The sequence below is a fragment of the Macrotis lagotis genome, chromosome 8 (genome assembly GCF_037893015.1).
Source record: "Macrotis lagotis isolate mMagLag1 chromosome 8, bilby.v1.9.chrom.fasta, whole genome shotgun sequence".
Taxonomy (NCBI): domain Eukaryota; kingdom Metazoa; phylum Chordata; class Mammalia; order Peramelemorphia; family Peramelidae; genus Macrotis; species Macrotis lagotis.
In genome coordinates this window covers 13,534,415-13,550,052 of record NC_133665.1, presented here as the reverse complement: position 1 = coordinate 13,550,052, position 15,638 = coordinate 13,534,415, and the positions used below count along the sequence as shown (strand labels likewise).

At 33.2% G+C, this 15,638-nt stretch overlaps 1 protein-coding gene across 8 annotated transcripts in view; it reads right to left on the bottom strand.

Moving 5' to 3' along the window:
- The window catches only part of CLEC16A (C-type lectin domain containing 16A), a 254,369-nt gene that overhangs the window by 220,919 nt on the left and 17,812 nt on the right, over nucleotides 1–15,638 (bottom strand). For all 8 annotated transcript variants that reach the window (XM_074196407.1, XM_074196403.1, XM_074196405.1 and 5 more), the window contains exons 2-8: nucleotides 13,224–13,352; nucleotides 11,484–11,617; nucleotides 8,580–8,728; nucleotides 7,265–7,370; nucleotides 5,088–5,211; nucleotides 4,516–4,690; nucleotides 2,974–3,027 (exon numbers count right to left, since the gene is read on the bottom strand). In XM_074196407.1, coding sequence (XP_074052508.1) covers nucleotides 2,974–3,027; nucleotides 4,516–4,690; nucleotides 5,088–5,211; nucleotides 7,265–7,370; nucleotides 8,580–8,728; nucleotides 11,484–11,598 — 723 coding nt within the window. In that variant the 5' untranslated portion in view covers nucleotides 11,599–11,617; nucleotides 13,224–13,352. The remainder of the gene's footprint in view (nucleotides 1–2,973; nucleotides 3,028–4,515; nucleotides 4,691–5,087; nucleotides 5,212–7,264; nucleotides 7,371–8,579; nucleotides 8,729–11,483; nucleotides 11,618–13,223; nucleotides 13,353–15,638) is intronic.

Sequence of the window (15,638 nt, the reverse complement as noted above, 5' to 3'; positions counted from 1 at the left end):
GGAAGCAAAGATTTAAATAACTAGATAGATACAAAATATATCAGAGTAAATGGAAGGCAGTTTGAGAGAGGCATTGGCAGTGATAGAACTGGGAAATTTCCTACAGAAAATGAAATTTGAGTGAGTTCTGAAGGAAGTCAAGGAAATTAAGTGACAGAGGTGAGGGGGTAGAGCATGCCAGACATGAAGGAAGACATGTCAGCACAGACATGAGAGATAGTGAGGCATGTTCAAGGAAGTGAAAATAGACTGATTTTAGAGTGCATGAAGGAGAGTTGAGTGTAAAAATAATACTAGATAGCATTTATATATAGTTTTTTCAAGTCTACTAAATTTTTATATTCTCTCATTTATATTAATGTACTCACATCTCATTTGATCCTCACAACAACCTTCTGAGGTAGGGTCTATTATTTATCCCATTTTACAGATGAGGAAACTAAGGTTTAGAAGTCAAGTGACTTCCTTAGTCACCAAACCCATGAGTATGAGAGGCAGAATTTGAACTCAGATCTTAATGGACTTCAGGTCCAGAACTCTAAAAGACTGGAAAGGTACAGAGAATATGCTGCCACTTACCAGACTTCAAAAGGAATAACCTCAAGGTGCTGATGTTTTATTTTTAATTTTCTACCAAGGTTTTCAATGTCATGTGATCAGCAAGAAGAGCCTACTAAACTCTCAAAATACCAAAAAACCTATGTTGGCATACTTTTTCACAAGGTGGGCAGCAACCAGATCTACCTGCTAAAATCAGCTAGGGTTCTATATGCTAAGTACTTGCATTAGCATACATGGGATTAACTTGCATTAACATACATGAGATTAAAGACAATAATCTACAATAAGATGCATGAACATCAAAATTATTCAGGCAGCATCAAAAGTCAAAAATTTACCCATCAAAAGGATGTATGCAGGAAAAATATTAATTCAAAGTTCATACTGAGAAACATGAAACAAACTTTATTCCTATAAATGGCACCAAGCTCAGGAACTGAGATCATAAGCACTCACTTTCAGGAAGATAAATACTTCTATTTTCAGAAATGGAACCAACCTATGGTCAAATGTTTGAATATTTGACAATACAAGTAGATGACTTAAGAATGTGGGTTATTCATAATAAAAACATTTTTAAAAGTTACATAACTAAGTTACCATAGAGTTTTTCCTTTTATGTAAATATTACATAATTATGGGAAGGATGTACAATTCTTGAGGTGGGGAAAAGAAAAAGACAACTTTAACTAAATATACAAACCCATGAAATGAAAATAACGAGAACTGCTACAAGTTTATTTAACAGAAAGAAATATACCAATTTGGCTTCAAAATACAATTATAAAATTAATAGGTTTTTTAAAAAATACAATTCTAGCTTCTAAATGAAAAATTATACTGTGATTCCTCAGTAAATACATGTGCATCCCTGGTCTTGAAGTTAAGGCCTTAATTTTTCCATAAATAAGATTTTTGTATTGTCAAAAAATATTAAAATGAAAAAACATTATATATTTCTAAAATATTATGAGAATCCCGTAATCTTAGAAATCTAATCTATGGATTACTAGGATAGTAAGAACACTTGATTTGGAGTCAGGAAGTCTGAGTTCAAATCTCAATTTTAGCACTTTGCACTTGTATCATCATTGGTAAATGACTTTTAGGGTCTCAGTTTCTCATCTGACAAATTAGAAGGTTGAATTAAATGATCTCCAACTCCCAAAACCTCCCCCAAACTCACAAAGGTAGTTTTGTTTTTCATTTCATTTCAAACTTATTTTCATTGTTATGAAAATGGCAGATATCATTTATTCTATTCCATCACTGGAAAAGTCCTCTTTTCTAATGTGATTTAAAATTTTTATTTTACTATAAATAATTACTAGCAAAAATAATTTAAAAAATATAAACTAAGGAGTGAAATTTTACAGAAAATCCTTAAACAATGTTTTTTGTACTACATACCTTTTTTGTTTGAAGTGTGCTATTTTTAACAGTTTTTGTTGGTTGCTGTTTTAACATAGATAATGTATAGTAATGGTTCTACTGATTTCAATTGCATCACAATGCTTTTCCACAATTTCTTCTATATTTCACATTTACTGATTTTTTTCCGATACCAAGAATATTTCTTTTTTTGTATTAGCCATTAACATGCCATTAATATTGCCACTGTCCATTAACATTAGATATGACATTAATATGCCATAATGTGTTCAGCCATTCTTCAATCACTTATTATATGGGTTTCTAATTTCTGAATGATAAACTAGATTTTTATATTAAGAGCCTGAAGACTCTCATTCACATCCAAATTCTACTACTTACCAGCTATGTGACTATGGGCAAGCCACTTAAACTTTCTGGTTCTCAAGTTTCCTTATATTTTAAATGAGGAACCTAGAATAGGTCTCCAGGTTATTTTTAGGATCACCTAGTCAAAATGCTTAACTGATTTTATGATCCATACCAGAACACTCTTCAAAACATTTCACCAATTGACAGTCCAACCAACTTTTTCCTGGCATTATAGCTAACAGGGAATTTTTTGCTAGTTTTCCAATCTTGGTAAGGTGATAGTCTAAGGATGTCCTGATCTACATTTCTCTGATTATTATAGAAGAGGAATATATTTCATGTGGTTATTAAAAGTGTGCATTTCTTCCTTTGAAAATGTTCTATCATGTACTACCAATTTAATAGAAGTATATAATTCTTTCAGGATTCTGCATTTCACACCTTTATCAGATAAGTTTAAAGCAAATATTTTTCCACAATTTGAATTTTTACTTTTAATTTCATTTCAGAGAGATTGCTAAAGAATAAGGACCAATAAAGGGAGAAGATTATATATATATATATTTGAAATCTGAAGGCAAAGAAGATTCCCTATATGGCATCAGTCAAAAGAAATCAGTAGAAAAGACCTGACATACTCCAGCAACACAATGAAGCTAACAAACATACCTGTGATAGAAGATAGAGAGAAACTGGAAGGCTTATTTTTGGACGCTCTCCTCCCTGGAGGAAAAAAAAAGGGTGGGGATGTTGGATAAAGGGACAAGAAGAAATTATTTTCAAGTTACAAATGCTGAAAACCAAAAAGAGACTATTAAGGTAAAATTATTATTATTACAATCTACAAAACCCTAAATAATTCACTAGTTCTCTCCCAAATTATCCTCCTCCATTCATATAAAACTGTTCATAAATTAAATCATTGCTATAATCTCACAACACTTTAAGTATATCACTTTTATTCTCTTTGATAACAAAAGATTTGAGTCCAAGACCTCAGAAAAAAAGAACATTCAATTTTCTCCTTAAATTCTCTGGAATGTTAATTTCAAACAGCTGCTGTAGCTGAAAAGCAGGCTCATTTGAAAGGACTCTTGTGGTACCCAATTCCTGTAAAGCAACTTACAAAGTAGAAGATGCAAAGATGAATATTTTAGGTAGAAAAATGTGGAAATTCACTCAAACTGGTTTCACCTAGATTTGATTGGTATTTTAATGGTTTTAATTTTCTTTCTGTCTCTCCTATTTAAAATTAAAATCTTTATGATCCTTCCATAAAGGAAAAGTATGGTTATGAGTATACTTAAGAACTTACTTAGGAAAATCATTTATTGACTATTATATCTTAAAATCATGTGCCCTGCTGTTGTCTTTTCTAATGTCACACAATGAAGCAAATGCCCAGTATCTTTGACCTCAACCTCTTTCTCTTCTAACCTTCTTCAACTAATATGATCTAAGTCCCAAGTTTTCAGATCAGAAATAGCCCTAAAAATTTCTTCACATAGATCAGTCATACCTAGTCCAGAAAGGCCCACAATGGTAATGCGTTCTGGCAAATTTCTACACGTAATAAAATTGATTCACAGGTCAATTAGGTTGTATCTAAAACTGACATCAATCCCAGACTAAGCCTTCAGGCTGTCCCTTAAAGCTATTCTGATCTCCTGGGACTAACTATAAAACGGGTAGTTTAAATAGTTAAGGTAGTTTCAGTGAGTTCAAAAATGACCTAAAATCAGACTAACAACAAGCTGGTACGCTATCCATGCCATTTGTCAGGATATTCACTCTACTTCTTCAAACATTAGTGGGTAATTCACACTCCCACTACATTTTCAATACTTAAGAGATTACTTATTCCTTCTACTGAATTGTCTTTAGATCCATTGCTACCTGCAGATATTATAGGTATGCTACAAGTAATCAGAACCTCAAATGAGAAATGCACAAAAGTAAAAAAAAAAAATTAACAATCGAAGGCTTCAAGTTTTCTTTTAATGTCAATGATTTGTTTGCAATTAACTGGTTTGCAGTCATATAAAAATAATCATAAGGAAAGAAGAGAAAAGGGAAATGATCTCAATTTCTATGGTCTATACCAAACACTAGACACCTCTGCCCAAAACAAGGTAGCTGCCCCTTTTGAATACCTATTGGTTTTATTAATATCTTTGGGCTAATGACATCTACATTAAATTCCAAACTCACCTTGTCTTGATTTACCAATGAGTATACATAAAGAGGCAGAAAAAGTCTATTGAGTAAGTGGTCTGTAAGTACATCATTTAGGAATTCACAATTGATAATAAGGATGTCATTGAGGTAATGTAGATGGTCAAGATGTTCTGCTACCAAATCACTCAGTTTTCCTCTATTCCTATGTCTATAAAAAGAAAAAAAGTATTTAAAACAAATTCAATGTCTCTGCAATGAGCGTAAAGTATAAAGTGATGCAACTATTTTGCTAGGCCACACTATGAATTATTGGATTGCCCCTTAAATATTCCATCTCTCCCTCCTTTAACATCCCCTCCTTCCCAGAAGCATTTTTTGCTATAGCAAAAAATTACTACTGTCCTCAGGGATTTCTGATTCCTTAGATAATGATCCAAGGAGGCTACCAAAAAATGGAGACCTTGAAATTAGTATTCTACCAAAAGAATTACGTTTAAGTAAATGCTCCTTCTGACTATGTAGGGAAATTTATTTGCAGTAATCTGCCCTACTTCCACTGAAAACTTAATTGTTCAAGGAAGTGAACAGTTGATGAAAGTACTTACTCTTCATCAGTCTGGACACAGTTATCCAATTCAATCACATGACTTCCAATGAACCAGACCAAATTGGAAAAGTAAGGGACTGCAGTTTTATCTCTGATGTAGTGTAGCATGGCCTGGTTATCCACTGAGAAAGTTTACAAAAGAAATCAACTTTCCAAAGAAAATTTCAAGGAAGGAAAAGTTAACAATATTCTAAATCTTTCTGGGAGTTAGTTGAAAATGTTTATCTTAACTATGTCACTTTTCTTTAAATTATTATGGCATTTTAACATTAACATGACAAATTAATCTGGTGAATAATAATAGTGCATACTAAAGGGCTTATTTCCCTATCAGTCTAAAGGTAGCAAGCTTAGCTAGACTAAAGCAGAAGATATCATTTTCAAGCAATTTTTTTATTTACATGTAAGAATAAAGCAAGAATGCTGAAAACCAAGAGTGGTTAATAACTTACATGACACTGCAATAAGGAACACAGGAATCATCATTGAAGGAAGGGCAAAAAACAGACAACAGTTAACAGGATTAGGAACTGGGATGGTGAAACATCCGCCCAAAGGGATAAATAGCTAAAGCAGGAAGCATCTAAACTAAAAGATACAGGTTAGAAAAGAACAAGTGCAAACCAGAGAGCTAGAAACTACTACCTCAGAACAGACTAATACATTTCTCAAATTCATTATTTGGAGAAATTCTAAAATTTGATACATTTTAAAATAAAAATTATAGTGCAAACTTTAATTAGAATATCATCTTCATTAACAATTTCCAATATGCAATGTTCAAAACCTTTAGATCCTGAAAAAATGCATACCTAACTATAGTATATTAACCTTTTTTTTTTTGTCCTTTCTTGAAGACCACATCAAGGAGATGATGCCATGACAAGCACATGAACTAGATTTGAGTGAGGTGGTACTGTGCTAAGTCATCAACCTCATTTTCTCCTCCAGAACCATTGGATCAGTGGCCAGATATGAAACAGGACAACTGGAGATGACCCTGGATGTGAGGCAGTCAGGGTTAAGCAACTTGCCTGAGGTCACACAGCTAGTAATTGTCAAGTGCCTGAGTCAGGATTCGAACTCCCATCCTCCTGATTGCAAAGCCAGTCCAAGATTCTATTCATTGCACCACCTAGCTCCAATCTCATCTTATCTTGGAAGTTAAGAAGGGTTGGGCCTGGTTAGTTCTTGGATAGGAGACTGACTGGGAATACCAGGTGCTGTAGGAATATATTATCAATGTGACCTCCATTGAAAAATGCAAAAATAACACTATCACATTGAAATGGTACCTTTGAACTAAAAATCCTTTGAGAGTTTTGTCACTGAGATGACACTTTCCGGTTAGGAAATTCGTATACATATATTCAGGTTTTGGGGGCAGTATAAAAAGATTCACAGAAAGCATTAGGCAATCTTAGATGCAATATTTAACATGTTACAACACCTTGAAAGAAAAATTAGTGTTGAATGCTGCATGTTCTCACTAATAATATTATGCTGCCCTCTCCTGGTCATGAAGAGGAAAATAATGTTATACATTAAAGAAAGGGGCCCCTATAATTTAGCTTTACATTTTACAAAGGGAAAAGGGACTGGATTGTGACTTTGTTAATTCCCTAATTCAAACCAGCACCTTCCCTGAAACTCAAAGTTTTAGTAGCCTTGAGCACTGACAGGTACAGAGACTTGCCCAAGGTCACAGAGGTAGGATGTGTCAGATGGGACTTGAATCCAGATTTTCTTGGTTCTGAGTGTGGCTCTCTATCCACTATGCGGCACTGCCTCTCACATTTTACATGCAAAAAAAAAAGAATGAATTTAATTTAAAAGGAAAAATAAACTTTCCTGTCCCTCACAGACAAATGTATCCTCAAAATCTTATTTAGTACATATTCTTCCAATATAATTATTTCTAACATAAACTAGCACATCTAAGTCGTCCATTCTTCTAAGTAAAAATAGGTTGTAAATATGCATAAGATGTTAAGTTTGTAATGATTAAAAGTTAATTTAAAAAGACACCTTCATTTAGGTTCATAATCACTGAACTCAGTTTAGAATAAACTGGTAGTTGACTTCAAAATAAAGAAAAGCACAGAAATGTGAGAGTTAGAATCCATTACTAAGTTAGGAAGCAAGTTCAATATAAACAATTACATAACATCTTACCTTTATAAACATTTAAAGTTATGGTTCTTACAGCAATCCTGACCATGCTTTCAGGGTGATTAAAAAATTTGATGGCTTCTGTGTATAGGGCAAAGTCATTTGTGTGCTAAAACATAAATGTCATGGAAAATAAATTACAAAGATTGAAAATAAGTTCTCCCTACCCCCAGCATTTCATTTAAGAATTCAAAAAAGAAAAACACCTGACAAAGCAGTGACTACACCTAAGTCTTGGGAAAAAAAATAACTCCAGAAGGAAACACTACTGATGACCTTACTGCTCTCTTGTGGTCATTTCTGCCCTGCCCCACCAACATAATTCCTTTATATATTAGGGAAAGTGAAAGTCCAAATGTTTCATATTTGTAAAACTTTTAAGTACAGTCTAGAACAATAAATTTGTAAACAAAAGTTCCCCTACTGGAATGTAAGGTCTTTAGGACCAGAAATCATGACTTAATTATAGCAATCACTTAATATTTGCTGAATTAACAAAACATACCACATATTAAAACTGATATTTCTTATGTTACATTTGAGAATAAAGTGATATACTTTAAATCTGTGAGGGAGAGATCATAAGGAAACCTGTGTATTCTGATTCTCTGGCCCCAATTAAGGCTTTAGAGTAAGTATGTTCCACCTCCATCGTTTCACATATCCAGGTATAATATACATGTTTAAAAAAAGATTCTGTACAGTACAATCTATATTTATATGAGTCCATTCTACACTAATTTTAAGGGAAAAAATAAGGCTCAAGATGTCACACTTTCATTTCTACAGAGACTATTTACAATCTGATGTTCAAATTATCCTTACTTGTATAACTTAATCTGTGGCTATTCTCTAACAAATTTTAAATCCAAAGAAGACTTTTCCCTGTCATCTAATATACTTTTTTTTGTGCAAGGCAATGGGGTTAGTGGCTAGGTAATTATTAAGTGTCTGAGGCCAGATATGAACTCAGGCACTTCTGACTCCAGGATCAGTGCTCTATCCACTGTGTCACCTAGCTGTCCCTCACCTAATATACTTTTGAGTATTTACCACAATCAGAATGTGTTCAAGTAATCCAAAGTGATTTTAAATTAAAATAAGAAAGGAAAAATATATTGCAAAAATCAAATGTTTTAAAACCAAATAAAAATAATTCTTTTTTGAAATAGTTTTATGTTACTTATTTAATAATAAACTACAGACTATTTAAAGTAGATGGTAAGCTTACTTAAATAGATATATATCTAGAAACAATACTATATAGGCTGAAGCCAAATATCTTTCAAAAAAAATTGTTTCAATAGCTATTACTTACCTCATTGTAAAAGAAATGAACAGTGTGATTGTTGAGTTTTAATGAAAGTGTTTTTAAGAATGATATGTAATATGCCATAATCTCCTCATCAGAAAAGTCAAATTTATGGACAATGATAGAATTTACGTAGTTATTAGAGAGTAAATAATCTAGGAACAAAAAAGTCAAAAACTATATGTTAATTCACACTGGAAACTATTACATTAAAAGAATATCCAGAAACAAGTAGATAAGTTATAACAGAGCAAGTGAATATTTTAACATTTTAAACAATTTTATTTCTTGGATTCTATTATATATCTTCTATCAAAACCAAAAAAAAACATCTACAAAGAAAAACACGAAATTTTAGCTGAGGGAAGGATAAGGGAGGCTGAGGGTATATTCAGTTGTGAAGATACTCTGGAATATTCATAAATATGAAATTATATATGAGCACCAAATTCTTCAGTTTTTGTGAATAACATTCTTATTTTCTCAACTATAACGAATATATCCCTTTTTAAAATGTCTTAATATTGTCCTAAATCCTATAAACTTTATATAAATAATGTCTAAGTTTGGATTAATGGATTATTTATCATTCCTCATATATGTCCAATGCTTTCCAAAGCAAAGCACTTTGAAACTCTCTTAAACCACCATTATGATGTACTTTGTATTACAGCTATTTGTGAATGGACTGTACTTCCCTCAACTAGATTAGAAATAGAATTAGGGATAGGAAATGTCTTATTTATCTTGAAATCTGTCCCAAAATCAAGCATGGAACTTTGTTAAGGGAAGCAAATTAACAAAAGTTAGATGGTGAAATACAAAGGAAAGAAAATATATTTTCATTTGAGGTTTCCTCACTACTATTTCCCAACAGATTTTTAAAGAACCAAGGAAACTATAACTTAAAGAAGCTAAGTGACTTTTCATGTTTTTTTAAGAGCTAAGGAAACTACAATTTCTAATGCTATCTAATGATTATTAATGGAATTCTAATAATTACCAATGCCATCTGTTAAGACAGTACCCCTTTCTCCAAAGAGAAGAGGGAGCCAAGTAAGCAGATACTACTAACATAATTGATAAGAATGAAGTGAAGCCCCTGATTCACAGTTTATTTTTTAGCAACTTACAAGTTTATCCTTATCTGTCCCCATAATTGTTCTTTTCAAAAGCTTATTATTAGTTATCTATTAAACCTAGCTTGGAACATTTGTAAAAAGATTCAGCTCCCTGTTTAGCTTAGTATAAAGTCCTTAGTATAAAACCCTAATATCCCCCTGATCATCCAAAACACTGGTAATGTTTTGGGCAGAGTTCAGCGTCAAGCAATCTACTTGATCTCTCAAAACTGGAAGCAAAATGAAGAAACTAAAATTAAATGACTTGAGACCAATCCATTCATACAAAATTATTAACAAACCCTACCTACTCTGAGGCCTTCCAGGCAAGCTGTGGCTAGCATAAGACATGATCACATTTTTCTCCATTTCAGGAGAGGCTTTCAAGCAAAATCTGAGTGACTACTCAGGTTATGTTGCAGGGAGATTCTTGTTCATGCAAGGGTTGACTAAATAGCTTGAAATTCTATGATCCTTCTCAGAAGGATAAGGAGACACACCATGTGTTTTTTTTTTCTGTATTTCACTATATATTGTCTGAGGTAGGAAAAAAAATCGACCTATTTCTTTTTCATTTGTACACATACACATACATAAGCACACACATAAGTGCATGTACACATACATATATTCCCCTCACCTTTATACCCTTCCTTCTTTCTTGCCTTCCTATTCTTACTGTTTATATCAGGACACTATCTTTCCCTCTGAAGTTTCCTTGGAGTCAGACTATAAGTGACCTTAAATGTCAGGTCAAGGCATTATATTCTATAGGGAAAAGAAACCATCAAAAGTTTCAGAGTATGGGAACAACATGACCAGACCTGTGATTTTAAAAGAATAACTGGCTGTTCAGAGAGATTTTAGTGAGGAAGTTGCCACAATATCCCAATCAGAAAGTAATGAAGGACCTAAATTAAGGTTCTAACAGTATGCATGGAAAGGAGAGGATAGCTGCAAAAGACTGAGGAGATACCAATAAGACTTGCAATTGACTGGATCCAGAGATCCAAGTTAACAGAAAAGTCAAAGATGCCTGCAAAGTCTATTTAACCAATAATCTAGCTGGAATTTCATTGCAATGAAAATTAACAGAAAACAGTATCATTGCAAAGTTAATAATGATCCCTCCGCCCCCAAAAATACTGTTGACTAAGATAAAGTTTGAAAGTGGTTGGGGGATTGGGAGAAGAAAGGGAGGGAAAGTCCCGTTTTTTTCCCTTCCTTGATGATCGACTCTATTCCCCTTACATAAGTCAAGACCTCTATGAAGGTGAAGTATACACATGTATTTAGCCAGTCCCAATTTTTTTTCCTGACCTGTTCTACATTTCAAAAGATATTTCATTGTCTGCTGGGCAAATATAATTAGATATCTTACTAGCATCTCAAATCAAGGATGTCTTTGTCCCAAAACATACATAACTCTGCTCTCAACTTTCCTTTTTCTCTTGTTGGATACTACTCTCTACTTGGATCACTTTTACAGTCATCTTTGTCTTTTGCAATACAATTCATTTGTAAGCTGGGGACTGTCCATATTACTAAGTCAGCTTATATTCATATAGAATTTACTAGTCAACATCCATACTGTGTAGGTTTCAGTAGATATTTAAATAGAATGCAAAATAATCATTCAGAAGTAATGAATGGCTAATTAGTCCCCTGTAACTTTCCTAGACAATTTTTTGCCTAACTTTAAGAGAGAATCTATTTTAAATTGCAAGACTTGGATTTAAATAGCTTAGTATATAAGAGCCAAATGATTGAAAAAAATAAGCAATCTTACAAAGTGAGGTCTCATGACTGATATTTTCAAAAAGGATGTTCAAGGTTTGTAGCAGTTGAACACAGACATAACGACCAGATTTCTGACGCAGGATGTTCAAGAAGAAAACAAACATATTCTTCTCCAGGAAAAAACTAGGATATAATTAGAGTTAGTGATTCATTTTTCATATTCATACTATTCAATTCAAATCATATATACTTCACAATACACAGTAGAGAATTATGATTCATTCATATCCCAAACCATGAGTACAAAATGAAGAAAAAATGTCTTCTCGTATAAGAGAAATAAATAACATTTGAAAAGTTCTTCAATTTTACCGGAACGAGTACCTACATCTAAGAAGAAGTGCTTAAAAAGTCAATAAAATGTGAGCTTTGTAGCTCACTACAAAGCCCAAGGAAACAAATCATATATTCTAAGAAGCACTGAAGTAGAACTTGGCAGGATAGGACATGTACTTCACCTGCTATGACTGAGAGTGAAGTCATTTTATAATTATAAAACCAATAAATACTACTTTTCACTTAAATTCATCTCCTTAATAGTTTACATTATTATTTGTTTCTAAGATTTTTTTCTTATGTTCCTGACATCTTTTGAAAACTGTAGCTTTTAAGGCTAAAATTGTTGGCAAAATTCAGATGTTAATTAATCTTTAAGTATAATTTACATGTCTGATGGTTGAATAGAAATGGTTTTCCAATTGACCCAGGATCATTTGAATATTTGTTTGCTGAGACATCAACAGAAAGTCAAGAAGTCTGTGTTCTCACCTCTCTTCATATTACATAAATCATTATTAGCTTATTCTTAGATTTTGATTCTTTTAAGATGAGAAAATTTAGCAAAGTAAGTTACAGCTTTTATAATCCTTTCCTTAATAATCTTTCTACAAGTCGAATGATCTTTCTAAAAGGCAGCTAGGTGGTCCAATGGATAGAGCACTGGCCTTGGAGTCAAGAGGACTGCAGTTCAAATTCAGTCTCAGATACTTGATTACTAGCTGTGTAACCTTGGATAAGTCATTTAACCTTAATTGTCTCGCATTCAGAGCCATCCCCAGTCGTTCTGATTCATATTTGGCCACTGGACCCAAGATGGCTCTGGAGGAGAAAGTGTGACTGATGACTTACACAGCATGCTCTCACTCAAATCCAATTCACATGCTTATTTATCATGACATCAACTCCCTGATGTGGTCTTCTTCGAAAATGAAGGATAAGCATTATTCTACAAGTGAGAAATCAAGGGTAACCTTTCACAAGTTCTCTTTTAAAACCCTTTCGAATACATCCCAAAAGAAATATGGTTAATACTTGCAATAGCTCTATCACATTTTTCTCTTGGCACCTAACAACATCATTAACTTGGCAGCAATTTTATCTTTCTCATTTAACCAAAGAGCTGGATAAGTAAATAGGATTTTTCAGAACATTCTTATTTCTCTTAAATATATCATTCAAATTTGCCTTGTTTTAAATCTAAGTGGAAGAGGATTTTCTCACACTTTCAGAAAGATCATTAGACAATGTTAGGGAATAAATTATCCATGATTACATCAGATTTCTGAAAGCTTCAGCTTTAAATCTTTAATATGCTTTATAAGTTTACATGCTAAGCTTTTATATTGTAGCCACAATGATATGAGCCTTATATGAACATGCAAAGAAAAGCTAGGCCTAAGTCTAGTATAATTTTTGAGAAATAATCAAAAGAAAGAAAAAAAATTCTTACTCAAATACAGAACTGTCATTCTGATCCCCCCAAATAAGAATCTCCGTGATGGAACGTATAGTCTCCACAAGTAAGTTCCGATTTTGTTCTGTTACTGTGGTGTTTTTGGTCAAAACATGATACAAATATCTAGGAAGAAGAAAAATGGAAAAGGAAAAAATCAAAGTCTAGTTTAGCTAAAATAATATTATTCCAATAATAATACCATGAACTTTATTATATCTATCTGTTGACTTTATTGTATCTATTTTTATTAAACACAATTCTTCACTAAGCACAGAATGAAAATCTCAGGAGATGATGGAAGGGACCTTGATTAGTCCAGTTCTCTAATTTTTAAGATAAGGAAAGTGAGACTCAGAAGAATTAAGTAACCTGCACAAGGTCACACCGGTCCTATGAGCCAGAGGCCAAAGGCCTAACTCTAAATCTTTTAATTCTATGCCTAATGCTCTCCTTTCTACTAAAATTCAACCTGGTTAATGCCAGCACTAGATGATTGGTCAAAAAGTAATGCCACAATTTATTCCACTGGGTTCTAAGTAACAACTTTTCCATATCATTCTTCAGATCGCTGTAATATTTCTAGTTGCTGTATTCTCTGAACTGATGATTCATGAGGAGCCCCAGATATTATTATTCTCATTGTCAGTGGAATAAGAACATATGGCTTGGAACTTCTTTATTTATTTACTTACCTATTTATCTATCTAGCTATCTAGCTATTTATTTTTAGTTTTTTCAAGGCAATAGGGTTAACTGCCTTGCCCAAGGCCACACAGCTAGGTGATTATTAAGTGTCTGAGGCTGGATTTGAACTCAGGTACTCCTGACTCCAAGGCCAGTGCTCTATCCACTGCGCCACCTAGCCGCCCCTGAAACTTCTTAAATAGAAATCCTCTCCAAAAATCTAAAAGCTCTGGAAGGCATACCTGCAAACTGGAACATTTTTCAAGTAGGGACCTGGCAAAGGTCTTTATTATTGATCCACCCACCTAAGAGTGGGAATTTTCATCATCAGAAGGCTGGTTACCAGGTGATAAATATGCAAGGCTACATTAATTCATGCAGACTGCCTTAATATGGCACAGGAAGATTGCATTGTGAGGGAGTATCCATACTTATCAAACTATGTAGCCTTGATATATTGATGTTTGTAACATAAATAGTTTTATGTCTATGCAAGTGATCCGACAGTATCAGGTAGGATCACAGATCAAGCTGGGGCTAACTTTACTACATTATGTGGCTTCTCTTAGGGAAACGACCTCAGAACACATATATATATATAAGGCTGTGCATTTTAATCACTTTGTGAATTCCATTGTGCCATAAAGTGGCATACTGGTAACTTCACATCTATCTTCCTCTACAACTCTGTCATATATTTTAAACTTTCATATGTAATGTTTAAGAGAAAAATTTCCCAGTATGACTTTTTTTATGAGTTGCTTATTCCCTAAACAATAATGATTTCTCTTACTTTAAGCAAGATTTTGTTTCAGTTTAAAATACTAATACACATTTTGATTCCACACACTAGAAATTGCCATCTAGATACTCGCTACTGGTACTATGTAGGGATATAAAAAAAAGTTGAAGGTAGAAGTTGACATTCTTATTGGGGAAGTAAGAAGGATATGAAACAAAATAATACAGGATAGAAAATAATCCAATACAGAACAATAAGCAATAAAATGGCATAAGAATTTAGGAAAGAGAAAGATAATATAGACCTCTGTTAAGAATCTTCAAAGAGATCAGAATTTGGTAAGATATAATTTTTAAAAATCAGTTTATTTCTTAGATGCTTAAAATTCTTCCATTTGTGTGAAAAGTCACAGTGAAAAAGTAGTCATAAATATTATAATCTTTCAATTAGAATATTTCAGGTAATACTAAAGAAAGGTCCATTTTAAAACTGAAAAAAAGAAAATGCATAGAATATAGCTGGCTCCTTTAGGATCAGAGGCCTGTACTTCTGGCATGTAAGGCTCTTTCTCATCTATCTTCAGCCTACCTTCCCAGTTTTCTTTTTTACATCATTAATTTTCATATTCCCTGGAAACTAACTGTTCATATTAGCCATGTGAGACCTCCCTTTTCTGTCTCTGGGTCTAGAATGCCCTCCTTCCTGACCTGTACTTTTTAGAATTCTTAGTGCCCTTTGTTATTCAGCCACCATCATTAGACATTTATGGAAAGCATTTTGGAAGTAGGGGATCAATGATGCAATTAGAACCAAGAAATACCCTAAAGAATATTCAGCTGAAGTAGTAAATGCCAATGTCAAATCATCAAGAAAACACTGATTTCTTCTATCAAAATCTCCCAACAATTATTATTATTATTATTATTGTTATTGATTTAAGAAGGTAGATCATGAGGGCGGGGGGGGGGGAACCAAAACACTTA